Source organism: Bubalus bubalis, chromosome 24 (genome assembly GCF_019923935.1).
Source record: "Bubalus bubalis isolate 160015118507 breed Murrah chromosome 24, NDDB_SH_1, whole genome shotgun sequence".
Lineage (NCBI taxonomy): Eukaryota > Metazoa > Chordata > Mammalia > Artiodactyla > Bovidae > Bubalus > Bubalus bubalis.
Genome location: NC_059180.1, coordinates 39606181 through 39617672, shown reverse-complemented (window position 1 = coordinate 39617672; position 11492 = coordinate 39606181). Strand labels below are relative to the sequence as shown.

At 56.7% G+C, this 11492-nt stretch overlaps 1 protein-coding gene across 9 annotated transcripts; it reads left to right on the top strand.

The window, feature by feature from the left end:
• The first annotated feature begins 567 nt into the window (after positions 1-567).
• On the top strand, positions 568-9888 carry ZNF205 (zinc finger protein 205). Of its 9 annotated transcripts, none has more exons than XM_006072331.3 (7): positions 568-583; positions 2058-2200; positions 5838-6051; positions 6308-6399; positions 6774-6894; positions 8300-8404; positions 8664-9888. In XM_006072331.3, exons 2-7 carry the CDS (start codon positions 2144-2146, stop codon positions 9728-9730), a joined length of 1656 nt encoding a protein of 551 aa, XP_006072393.2. In that variant the 5' UTR covers positions 568-583; positions 2058-2143; the 3' UTR covers positions 9731-9888. The 9 variants fall into 9 exon arrangements, with proteins under 9 accessions (XP_006072393.2, XP_006072391.2, XP_006072390.2 ...); XM_006072329.3 differs by lacking the exon at positions 568-583 and adding an exon at positions 1224-1379; XM_006072328.3 differs by lacking the exon at positions 568-583 and adding an exon at positions 1257-1539.
• Positions 9889-11492: the final 1604 nt, after the last annotated feature.

Genomic DNA, 11492 nt, shown 5'->3' with positions numbered 1-11492 from the left:
AGAAATATGGGTTCAAGATTGCTCTGGTTGTTCTTCTTTCTCAAGACAGTCAATCTTATGGGGACTCTCCTAAGTTTTAAGTTTTGGGATCTAAGGTTTTTTGTTTGTTTGTTTGTTTTGTTTTGTTTTTAATTAAACCCTTGTTGAGCGCACACAGCAAGCACACCAGGGGGGTGGTACAGGGGCCAGTGGTGTCTGTCTTCCTGGGTGACGTGGATGCATCTCGGAGGACTCTGATGGGCAGAAGGCAGGGGACCTGGGAACATTTGCAGGAGGAATCTTCCTGGTATCTGACTACAGGGCTGACCCTCACCCGTTTCCTGACACCCGGTCTCCTGTGCCCTGTTAAGGAGGAATGGGTGCCTTGCCCCAGGAAGTGAAGCATAGTTTCTGCTCTCCTATTTTGGGAAACTTAGTTCTCAGGGTCCGAAGGAAAGTCAGAGGCAGAGAGGTGGACTATGAACCCACCAGAGGTGGACTATGAACCCTCTCCTGTGCGCAGAGGAGGAAGCTTGTACCGGTTTCGGAGAGAGGAAGGACATCATTCGTGCGGGACCGTAAGCAGCATGGACGCCCGGCCCGGGTGGGTGGTTGCAGCCGCAGGGAGGGCTGTCTGAGGGGTTGGGACCCCATGCTGGGTAAGGGGTGGCTGGGTCAGGCCCCTATGTCACTTTTATCCCTAGCCTTGAGAGGGAGCTGGGGGTGGGGGGAAGGTGTCTGGAAAAAAATCAGATTAATCCCACATCTTTCCAAGGTGTGAGGCATGTGGGGTAGTTGTGGGTAGAGAGTTGTTCCCAGGTCTCTCTTTCCTAGGATTGCTCTTAGGCAGCGAGACCTCCATGCCAGCCTTAAGGTGAACTCAGAGGACCTGCTGACCCCTCTGGGAGCCTTAAATGAAATCCAAGGATGTCTCCACGGAGACACCGATAAGACCTTCAGAAACTGTGTACTGAAAAGGAGCACCGTGTCCCTCCACAAGGCAGTGTCCGTCCTGTAAGGACAGCTGCAAATCTGAAACGTTTTCAAATATCAAAATCCTTCGATAAAATCTATGTTCCCGCTTTGGCGCCCCTGCTTGGCTGGTTTCACGAGTACAGGCCGGGTAAAGCGGTCGTGAGCCAGCAAGGAGGATCTGGGGAGTCATCTCCTGGCCGGCCGAGAGCAGGTGCAGCCGGCCTCGGGACCCCAGACCCGGAACCCTCCAGGCTGGGAACCCTGTAGGGCTGCAGCTGCGCGGGGAACGGGATCTGGGAGGGACTTCCTGTCGTCCCTAATCCCGGTCTCCACCCGGCTCCTTGCGCCCGGTGCAGGCTGCGGAGACTCCCTTCCCCGGGGGCGGGGGCTCCGCCGACCGTAGCGCCCCCTCCGCCTCCACGTCGGTGAGAGCGGGGCTGGGAGGGCGCCTGGATCCCGAGAGCCGCGAGGGTGGCCGGCTGGCAGGAGGGGCCGGGGTCAAAGGTGGAAGGCTACGGGCTGGCGGGGAGAGGAGGAGGCCTGGACCGGGTTCGGAGAGAGGAAGGACATCATTCGTGCGGGACCGTGAGCAGCATGGACGCCCGGCCCGGGCGGGTGGTTGCAGCCGCAGGGAGGGCTGCTGAGAGCGGGCGGCTCAATTTCGGGATCCCAGGTGGGACCGAGTCAGGTTGAGGGCAGGGTGTGTGTGTGTGTGTGTCCGGGGCCGGGAGACTCCGGAGCCTCGATTCCTCCGCCGAGCTGGCTGCGGCGGGCGGGGCCCCACTCAGCACCTGTTTGGTAGCATCTCTGCAGATCTTTACGCTCTTGGTGACGGGAGATACAGATTCCAAATTCCCCCAGCTTTCCCTAACCCAGCTGCTCTGAGATTCGGAGTTGTTGCTTCAGCGATAAAGGGGATCACAGAAAACAGCATTCAGTCAGAGCGAAGAACCAAAAACAGCTTAGAGAGGGAGGCCGTTGGAGGGCGTCCGGGAGGCTTTACGTCCGATTGGGGCCAAGGATGGGTCTGGTCCCGCGTGGGGATTTCGGGGCTTTCAGGGGGTGTCCAGGAGACGCTGGCTGATTTCCTTCTGCTCCTCCAGGCTCCTGGCCAGAAGCTGGAGGGGGCTTGGCCAACAAAAGCACAAAACGACTCAACGGTGCTTTCTGGCTCTGAGATAAAAAAAAAATGTCTGCAGACGAGGGAGACATCCGGGCTGCCCAGGACAAGGAGAGAGCCCGAGAGGTATGAATGGGGTGTTGGGAAGGGGAGGCATGCACTGGAAGGATTGGAGTGGGAGGGGATTTTCGGGGCAGGGCATTTGAAAGAGTTAGACTCTCTGAGGGAGCAAGGCTGGTAAATGAGTTTGGGGGTGTTGAAGAGAAGGTATGATGGGAAATACCTTCCACCAGGGAATTGACTTCTATGGGACTGTTTTCCTTTGCCTGGTGAATTCATAGTCAGCAGACCAAAAGCTACATAATATGGTAAGGGGGTTGCATGGGGGGTCCTACAGGTGGGATTTGCTCTGGGCAAATGGGCACATGGCAAGCCTCACCCCTCTGCCTGGGTTCCCAGCTCCTCTCACTCTGGGCCTGAGCACTTAGTCCTTCCTGTACCTGTGTGTGTGTAATTAACAACCTGAGGGAGGACCAGGGTCACCAGCCGTGGGGGAACCTGAGTCAGCTGCAGCTGAGTGTGCGACCTTGTGCAGGGCCCCTGGCCTCTGGGAACCAGGCGTGTCATCTGTAAAATGTGGATCATGTGCCTGCCATACCCACCTGTCTCGCCAGGTGGTGGGGAGGCTGGGAGAAGATAATAGGCAGGGGAGTCATCTCTGTGCAGCTCGTCAGCCCCTAGGAGCTCATTACTGCAGGTTATAAACCAGCACCACCCATAGCAACTAGATCCTGGGTCAGAGAAACCTGGAACTCCTCAACTAGATTCCAGTGACTGCAAGTGCAAAGACAAATCAAGTGTTTGTTTTCTGTGTTCATATCATAGAAGTACAAAGAATTTTTACCGCTGCTCAGTTTCCCTTCCATCATGCCTTTGTAACACCCAATGGGCCTCACAGGCCCATAGCATTCTCTGCTGATGTTGGATTCTGTCAGCTCCCACAGGGGAGTGAAAATAATAATTACCAGCACCACTCTTTGTTCATCCAGAACTTTCTGGAGAGGGTAGCTCTCGCGTGTCACCAGTGCGGAGGTAGAGCAGCTGGGTCTCAGAGGCCACCGGGCCCATGTGGCTCCCAGGCACTCTGACTCCCGGCTTGAGGTGTTTCTCGTCCAGACCCTAACCTGTACCCAGGTGGTTGGGAGGTGGAGGGATAGACTTGAGTTCCCAGCAGGAAGCTGGCTGGTGCCCAGTGCTGTGGGTGAGATGAGGCCTCACAGGACCTCCCAGTGCAAGGGAAGTGACTTTCTGCAATGCTCTGCTCTGCTTTGGGCTGAAAGGCTAGTGACCAGAGGTTACGGATTTCAGCTCCAGCAGCCTGACTCCAAAGCCTGCCCCTCAGCCTCCCAGAGGGCTGGGCCCTGAGGCTGCTGTGAAGGGGGCAGGGAGGGCCCTGGAAGTCCCACTGTGGGAGGCAGTGCTGAAGGGGACGAGCCTGGGAGTTTTCTTTCCATCAGACCTAGATGGATGCAGGGACTCAACACATTTAGAGGTACTCTTAGACTTTTTCCAAATCAGAAACTCCAGCTTCTTTGACCAATTGAGTAAGGCCTGAAACAGCCCAAGGCCACAGGCCTTCCTGTCACTTTCAAGAAGTGGTGGCCCTGGAGGTGACTTGCGGGTCAGCTCCACTTGAGTTCCAGTCTTGGTCAAGTCACTCCCAGCTCTGTGACCTTGGGCCATTGTCTGATCTCAGAGCCTGGGTGTGTTAGGTTCCTGTGTTTGCTGTAACAAAGGACCACAAAATGGGTGGCTTAAAACAACCAGCATTTATTCTCTCACACATTTGAAGGCCAGAACCCCAAAATCAACATGTTGGCAGGGCCCCCTCCCAAGGCTCTAGGGGAGGATCCTTTCTGCCTGTCAGCTTCTGGTGGCTCCAGGTGTCCCTGGGCTTCTGACAGCATCGTTCTAATCTCTACTAACAACTTCACGTGGCTTTGCCTCTGTTTCTATGCCGTCTATTTTTTTGTTTTGTTTTGACTTGTGGGGTCCTAGTTCCACGATCAGAGATGAAACCCTGGCCCTTGGCAGTGAAAGCTTGGAGTCCTAACCACTGGAACACTGGGAAATCCTTGTGTCCTCTCCTTATATACAGACACCAGTCACTGGATTTAGGGCCCAACTGATTCCAGAATGATTTCATTTCAAGATCCTTAACTCATTACATCTGTGCTGAGTTGCTTCAGTTGTGTCCAACTCTTTGCGACTCTATGGACCTTAGACTCCATTACATCTGAAAGACCTTTAATCCAAATAAGGTTCCAAGTAGACATGAATTTTGGAGGAACACTATTCACCCGACCCAACTACACTGTTTCCTCATGTATTCAGTTCAGTTCAGTCGCTCAGTTGTGTCTGACTCTTTGCAACCCCCTGAACCGCAGCACGCCAGGCCTCCCTGTCCATCACCAATTCCCGGAGTCCACCCAAACCCATGTCCATTGAGTCAGTGATGCCATCCAGCCATCTCATCCTCTGTCATCCTCTTCTCCTCCTGCCCTCAATCTTTCCCAGCATCAGGGTCTTTTCCAGTGAGTCAGCTTTTCGCATGAGGTGGCCAAAGTATTGGAGTTTCAGCTTCAACATTAGTTCTTCCAATGAACACCCAGGACTGATCTCCTTTAGGATGGACTGGTTGATCTCCTTGCAGTCCAAGGGACTCTCAAGAGTCTTCTCCAACACCACAGTTCAAAAGTATCAATTCTTCTGTGCTCAGCTTTCTTTATAGTCCAACTCTCACATCCATACATGACCACTGGAAAAACCATAGACTTGACTAGATGGACCTTTGTTGGCAAAGTAATGTCTCTGCTTTTTAATATGCTGTCTAGGTTGGTCATAAATTTCCTTCCACGGAGTAAGCATCTTTTAATTTCATGGCTGCAATCACCATCTGCAGTGATTTTGGAGCCCAGAAAAATAGTCAGCCACTGTGTCCCCATCTATTTGCCATGAAGTGATGGGACCAGATGCCATGATCTTAGTTTTCTGAATGTTGAGCTTTAAGCCAACTTTTTCACTTTCATCAGGAGGCTCTTTAGTTCTTCTTCATTTTCTGCCATAAGGGTGGTGTCATCTGCATATCTGAGGTTATTGATATTTCTCCCAGCAATCTTGATTCCAGCCTGTGCTTCCTCCAGTCCAGCGTTTCTTATGATGTACTCTGCATATAAGTTAAATAAGCAGGGTGACAATATACAGCCTTGACCTACTCCTTTTCCTATTTGGAACCAGTCTGTTGTTCCATGTCCAGTTCTCACTGTTGCTTCCTGACCTGCATACAGATTTCTCAAGAGGCAAGTCAGGTGGTCTGGTATTCCCATCTCTCTAAGAATTTTCCACAGTTTATTGTGATCCACACAGTCAAAGGCTTTGGCATAGTCAATAAAGCACAAATAGATGTTTTTCTGGAATGCTCTTGCTTTTTTTTAGAGAACAACAATCCACACTGCTGTGGGAGGTGTGAGGCTCACGTTGGGAAGAGGTATCTGCCCTGTGGGCACCTGCAGGGCCATGTCCAGCCTCCCTTCCTTCCCCCACGGTCCTGCTTGCTGGTGGGTGTGAACCAGGGTGTGCAGGTCTTGGGGACAGAGAGGGGAGCAGGGCAGTCTTGCACTTGGGTGTACGCTCCACCACCCGCGGGGTCTGCCTCTGTGTCTCCCATCCTCCGTCCCAGTGCTGATGCAGCCGTCATTCCTAGACTCCAGGTCATGGGCATTCTTGTCCAGAAATGCTCTCTGAGTCAGAGGGGACAGTGCCTCTAGGAGAGGCCCGGGAGTCACCCCACATCAAGATGGAGCCAGAGGAGCTGCACCCTGAAGGGGTGTCGCAGGAGACCAGAGCTGAAGGAGCGCGGGGCTGGGTGCCCCTAAGCCAGGGCGCTAAGGAGAAAGTGTGTTTCCTGCCTGGAGGAGGTGAGAAAGGGAACGGGGAGAGGGGCCCTTTCCCTGCTCCCAGCCCAGGTAGGAAGACCCAGGTGTCTGCCCCACCGTTCTTGCAGAAGCTGCCTGACTCACCCTCAGAGCCCACTGACCCTCCTCTCGGGTCAGGTTGGGGGGTGGAGTTGGAGGCAGCAGGGGATCCCTGGTGGGCCTGGCATTCATTCACTCCCGGGAGCAGGAGGGCCAGGCAGGACGAGGTGGCCGCCTGAGGACCTCTCTCCTCTCTCAGCCCTCCCAGCCCCCCAGACCCCTGTGCTCTCCCGAGAGGGGAGGACCAGAGACCGGCAGATGGCCGCGGCGCTCCTCACCGCCTGGTCCCAGGTGAGTGTCCATGTCCAGGACTGGAGGCATAGCCAAAGGACGTGGAGGGACAGCATCTGTGACGGAGCTGTGCTCCGGATCCTAGCGCGGGACCTGAGGGTGGGGGCCAGAGACCCTGAGCTTTGGAAGTGGTGCCGAAAGGGAGTCTTGCTTTTCTCCTGTGCTGTCCACAGTCGCATGGTTCTTGCCCCCAAAAGTCTTCCTTAGGCAGCTGCCCTGCTTCACCAGCAGACCCAGGGCGGGCCTCACCCAAGTCGGCAGGATGGGGGTCCAGGTCTGTCCTCGTCCTGGCACCACTGAGCGCCTCCACCATGTCCCGATGAATCCTGGAGATGGGGCATGTCCTGGAGAGGGGGCCTTCTGTGTTATTTCAGATGCCGGTGACCTTTGAGGACATGGCTCTGTACCTCTCCCGGGAGGAATGGGGGCGGCTGGACCACACCCAGCAGAGCTTCTACAGGGAGGTCCTGCAGAAGAGGAGCGGGCTCTCCTTGGGTAAGGGCTGGGGAATCAGAGTGGGGCCCGTCCACTGCCACCTCCTCTCCCATTGCCAGGGCTTGAATCCCCTCTTGCAGTTCATCTGGACCTCGCTGTCCTATAGAACCTTCCTAGTGGTAGACGTGTTCTTTCTGTGCTGATGTGGTGGCCACAAGCCAGATGTAGCTAGTGAGTCCTTGAAATGCAGCTGGAGCCACTGAGCTCTTTTATCTCATTTTAATCAGCTCAGATTTGAGTTGAAGTAGCCACGCATGGCCAGCAGCTGCCATGCTGGACAATGCCCCCCTAGAGACTGTGCTCTAGTTCTTCCCTAGCTCCTTCCAGTAGCTCCCCTTCTCCCCTCCAAGCCCAGCTTCAGAGGTGTCTGAGCAGAAAGCTTGGCTCCGGGCCAGGCTGCAGGCCCAGGGGACGGGAAACGGTGCCAGCTGGTCCCTCCGGGCCTTTGACTCTGAGCTGTCACATCCCCCTCCCAGGGCCCTGTCCTCTTCTCAGAGGAGCCTTGGTTCCCTTGGTTTTTCTCATGGTGAGTATTTAAGTCCCAGGGCTTTGACTCCTCAGTTTTAGGCTCTAGTTTTCATGACAGAATTTTGTGAGGGTTTATGGGAAAATCAGAGCGTTGACTCGTTCATTTGGTCAGTCAGTCTGTCTGCTTGTCTGTTACACACCGGCGAGTCCCGGTGGAGCCACAGACTGGGTGACTCCACTTTCTGGCTTGGGTGGCGGGCCTCAGGGTCACAGCAGTGGCTCTGCCCACGCCTGTAATTATCTCAGGTTTGCTCGCCACCCAGTGTTGGGACTCTGTGGGGCCTCGGCCAGCGGGTCCAGGCAAGTCCTGGGAGATCAGAGGGAACCAACCTCCACTTGCAGCCCCATGGTGGGCCTCATGAATGCCCTAAACCACCCATTGGTCCACACGTTCCTTCCCTCCCATGGGGCTTGGATCAGGTCATGAAGCCCGGGCCCCCTCTGCTGTCTTCCTGGCTTGACCAGAATTCCTAGGCCCTCAAACCTGGGGGACTTGGCAAATGGGCCGTGGTCCCTGACTTATGGTGGTCGGTGTCCCTGGCCCTCTCGCTGGCCTCTCTCTGCCCACTGCCCCTGTCCCAGGAGCCCTCTTTGTGGTCCTGGGAAGGTGCAGGTGCAGGAGAGGAAGATGCATCTGGATTCTGAGTGAGGGGGCCGCTGCTGGGGGCTGTGTGACACAGGGGTGGCCAGCCCTGAGAAGAGTGTCGGACAATGCCTGGGAAACTGTGTCCTGAGAGGGTGTGGCCATCTGGATTTGCCCTGTGTTTGCAAAGCTGCACCCCCTCTTTCGCTCCATCACCTCTCCAGGGGGTGGGTGCTGGTATCTCCCACTGTGCAGCCCGAAGGGCCCTGACTGAGCGCAGCATCTCTTTCCAAGCAGGGTTTCCCTTCAGCAGACCTTTCTGGGCCTCTCAAGTGCAGGGCAAGGGCGAGGCCCCGGGCTCCAGCAGGCAGTTGGGACATGAGGAGGAGGAGAAAAGAGGTGCGTGCAGAGGGGACAGGTGGGCAGGGTAGTGGGGTCTTGGCTGTCACTCTTTGATGCCCCAGGTCAGCACGGGCTGTTTCCTGTGGGGTGCAGGCACACAGCCCCTCCTGGGGTGGGGCCACCCACCTCCCCTCCTGTGTGGAGGTGGCTCTTGCTTCTAGGGTGCCCCGCAGGTGCTTGCCCTCATCGCTGTCTCCAGAACTCCCCTGGGGCCCTCATGAAAGCCTCTCTCTTGCTGGAAACACTGTTTATCCAGGAGTGGTGGAGGTGGACAAGGAGGAGCTGGCTGCATCCCTGGGAGCCCTTGGCGATGCAAAGTCCTTCAAAAGCAGAGTGGGAAGAGCCCAGGGGGAGGCCCCGCGGTGCGGGCAGCGAGCAGCCAGCGGCCAGAACTCAGGGCCAGCCAAGGACGATGTGCAGCCCTGTCCCGTGGAGGAGGCACAGCCGGAATCAGCCCCGCCTGACACTGACCTCCCGAAAACCCAGGAGGGCCACTTCCCAGAGCAACCCAGAGAAGTGGGGACGGCCGCCCCCGAGAGCAGCGAGGAGGGCCTGGCGCTGGACAGCGAGGCGGGCAAGAAGACCTACAAGTGCGAGCAGTGCGGCAAGGCCTTCAGCTGGCACTCGCACCTGGTGACGCACCGGCGCACGCACACGGGCGAGAAGCCCTACGCCTGCACGGACTGCGGCAAGCGCTTCGGCCGCAGCTCACACCTCATCCAGCACCAGATCATCCACACGGGCGAGAAGCCTTACACCTGCCCATCCTGCTGGAAGAGCTTCAGCCACCATTCGACGCTGATCCAGCACCAGCGCATCCACACGGGCGAGAAGCCCTATGTGTGCGACCGCTGTGCCAAGCGCTTCACCCGCCGCTCGGACCTGGTCACCCACCAGGGCACCCACACGGGCGCCAAGCCGCACAAGTGCCCCATCTGCGGCAAGTGCTTCACGCAGAGCTCGGCCCTGGTCACCCACCAGCGCACCCACACCGGGGTCAAGCCCTACCCGTGCCCCGAGTGCGGTAAGTGCTTCAGCCAGCGATCCAACCTCATTGCGCACAACCGCACACACACCGGCGAGAAGCCCTACCATTGCCTCGACTGCGGCAAGAGCTTCAGCCACAGCTCGCACCTCACCGCCCACCAGCGCACCCACCGCGGCGTCCGGCCGTACTCCTGCCCGCTGTGCGGCAAGAGCTTTAGCCGGCGTTCCAACCTGCATCGGCACGAGAAGATCCACACGGCAGGGCCCAAGGCCCTGGCCATGCTGATGCTGGGGGCGGCCGGGACTCTGGCAGCACCCCCGCCTGCCCCTACCTAGGAGGCTGGGAGGGAGGGGCCGGGGCATCTGGTGTGGGAGTGTGACCTGGGAGACCCAGGAAGGGAGGCGGGGAGGTGCTGGCATGGGGGTGGCAACACGGGAGGAGCTCAGATGAGGACCAGGCATGCTCGCTGCAAATTAAAGGCCTTGGAATTCAAGCGACAGCCTATAGCTTCCATTCATGGGGCCCTGGAAGCTGATCCTGGACTCGTGGGGAAAGTGGAGCCTTCCGGGGCAACTAGGCATTCTCACTCAGTCCTCTGAGAAGGCACCTTCCTCCGCAGCCTTTACCTGGCTTGGGACCCATTCCAGAATCTAGAGGTTTCCAACCTGAAGCCAACCGGCCACTTCTGCTGCTGTTGTCATTAGGAATTCCCACTGAGCCCTGGACCCTGCCATGCCTCTTTTCCTAGGGAGTCGGGAGCAGGGCAGAGTCAGCATGGGGATTCATGCTCAGTGTCTTCTGCCTACCTTGTCTCCTGTCTCAGGCTCTGGGGCCTGCATTTTGTGGCTGCACATTTTCACCCGCATCCCTGGGGTCCCAGCTTCAATCCAGTGAGGATTTCTCACTTACAGGGACCCCCTACCTCTCCTGGTCCTTTCTGAGGCTGATGCCATCTCCCTCTCCTTCTAACTTCCTTGGCCTCTTTGCACAGTTCAGTTCAGTCTCTCAGTTGTGTCTGACTCTTTGCAACCCCAGCAGCATGCCTGGCTTCTCTGTCCTTCACCAACTCCTGGAGTTTACTCAAACTCATGTCCATCAAGTCAGTGATGCCATCCAACCATCTCATCCTCTGTCATTCCCTTCTCCTGCTTTCAATCTTTCCCAGCATCAGGGTCTTTTCAGATGAGTTGGTTATTCACATCAGGTGGCCAAAGTATTGGAGTTTCAGCATCATTCCTTCCAATGAATATTGAGGACTGATTTCCTTTAGGATGGACTGGTTTAATCTCCTTGCAGTCCAAGGGACTCTCAAGAGTCTTTAACAACACCACAGTTCAAAAGCATCAATTCTTTGGCGCTCAGCTTTCATTATAGTACATGTCCTTTGTAATTTGCCCTGCCTGAGCCTGCCTGCCTGTTTTACCCTTGGCCTTGATGAAATGAAAACTTCGAGTTCTTAACCACTGGACCGCCAGGGAATTCTCCGGCCCAAGTCCTTGTTAAAGGCATAATGCCGTCCCCGGGCCGGGCCGGGCCGGGTCGGGGTCGTTGGCTGATTCACCACTGCGATAGCCTGAGAAGCTCCTCCCAAACTCGTGTGACCTCTCAGAGTTGGCGGTCTGGGTGTCGCCTCATATCCAGGAGGACGGGTTCCATAAGGTCCCGCCCCTCCCACGTTGGCCTTTGTCAATCAAGTGTCGAGGCGGAGCTAGGGGTGGGCTCCAGCAAAAGTGACCAATCACGACCGATGTTTGTTCTCTAGGCATTCACTCCCCCTCACGCCCCCAAGCCGCACGGTTGCCTGGCAACTGGTCGGTGCTTTGGGCTTTGGAACTTTGTCTTTTCCGCTCAGCCCAGGCCCCTGGCCTACCACCGAGACTCCAAACCTCCTGCCGTCCTAGAGAGGGGGCGGACAGAAGGCGAGGGCTCGGGCCACAGCCGCTTCCAGCTTAGCTTCTTGCGAAGAGCTGAGATTTGCTGCCCAGAGACCCCGGGAGCCCGAGCCCAGAGACCACATTAGGCCCTGGTAATGGCTGGCCTGTGCACGGTAGCCGGCGAGTCGTGGCCCCGGCACAGGAGCTCAGCGAGAGCCCAGAC

Excerpts from the sequence above, each read along its gene's own strand:
- ZNF205 (XM_006072331.3), top strand. The coding sequence starts at position 2,144 with ATGTCTGCAGACGAGGGAGACATCCGGGCTGCCCAGGACAAGGAGAGA. Across the intron at positions 2,201-5,837 it reads ACAAGGAGAGAGCCCGAGAG|ACTCCAGGTCATGGGCATTC; the intron begins GTATGAATGGGG and ends CGTCATTCCTAG. Across the intron at positions 6,895-8,299 it reads GAGGAGCGGGCTCTCCTTGG|CAGGGTTTCCCTTCAGCAGA; the intron begins GTAAGGGCTGGG and ends TCTCTTTCCAAG.